This window comes from Volvox carteri (genome assembly GCF_000143455.1).
Source record: "Volvox carteri f. nagariensis unplaced genomic scaffold VOLCAscaffold_26, whole genome shotgun sequence".
In the NCBI taxonomy this organism is placed as follows: Eukaryota; Viridiplantae; Chlorophyta; class Chlorophyceae; order Chlamydomonadales; family Volvocaceae; genus Volvox; species Volvox carteri.
Window position 1 is genome coordinate 885,728 of NW_003307569.1, and position 667 is coordinate 886,394.

Genomic DNA, 667 nt, shown 5'->3' on the forward strand with positions numbered 1-667 from the left:
GCCCTCCCCCACTGCTTCAACTGCTACTACTGCTACTAACTACTGCTGACTACTATTACGCCGACGACGGCGATGCTACTGCCTCACAGGCAATGGCGATGTGGAGGCCACTGAGGAGAGCCTGAGGGGCGTATTCCGGTGAGGAACTAAAACCCTAAATCTGTGATGTGTATGTATGTATGTATGTGTTGGGGAAAGGGGAAAAGAGGGGGGGAGGGGCGAGAGAAGTGACTTCCCGCGGGCGTTACAGGAGAAGGGAGCGAGAGAACAACAGCAACACAACAACAACAACAACAACATCAAGAACATGTCTTTTTACCTCGCCACAGCCAAGCACATACACACACACGCGCGCCTTAGCGTGTATGAATATCCACTCTTGCGAGGTGCACACCCAGGTGGCTGGCACGCAAGCTCAAGCCCAATACACACACACCCCAACCTCCCGGGATCCCAAAACCCGCTCACCCCGCAGCCGTGTCGATTCGGAGCTGCTCTCCCTAGCTGCAGCTGCTGCTGCCGACCCGCCGGCTGCTACAGCCGCTTTCCCCTCCAGCAGTTGCTGCTCGTCCACTTTGTCGTCCTCGGCGTCGCCCTCCGCCGTTGGCGTCTTGCACTCCCCCAACGGTATTATCAACGGCTTTTCCAAGCGGTGTTAATACTAACG

At 56.5% G+C, this 667-nt stretch overlaps 1 protein-coding gene across 1 annotated transcript in view; it reads left to right on the top strand.

The window, feature by feature from the left end:
* The window catches only part of VOLCADRAFT_92494 (uncharacterized protein), a gene marked incomplete at both ends in the record, with an annotated part of 7,938 nt that extends 7,279 nt beyond the window's left edge, over nt 1-659 (top strand). The window contains 2 exons of the mRNA XM_002951828.1: nt 90-138; nt 476-659. Of these exons, the coding sequence (XP_002951874.1) occupies nt 90-138; nt 476-659 (233 nt within the window). The remainder of the gene's footprint in view (nt 1-89; nt 139-475) is intronic.
* Nucleotides 660-667: the final 8 nt, after the last annotated feature.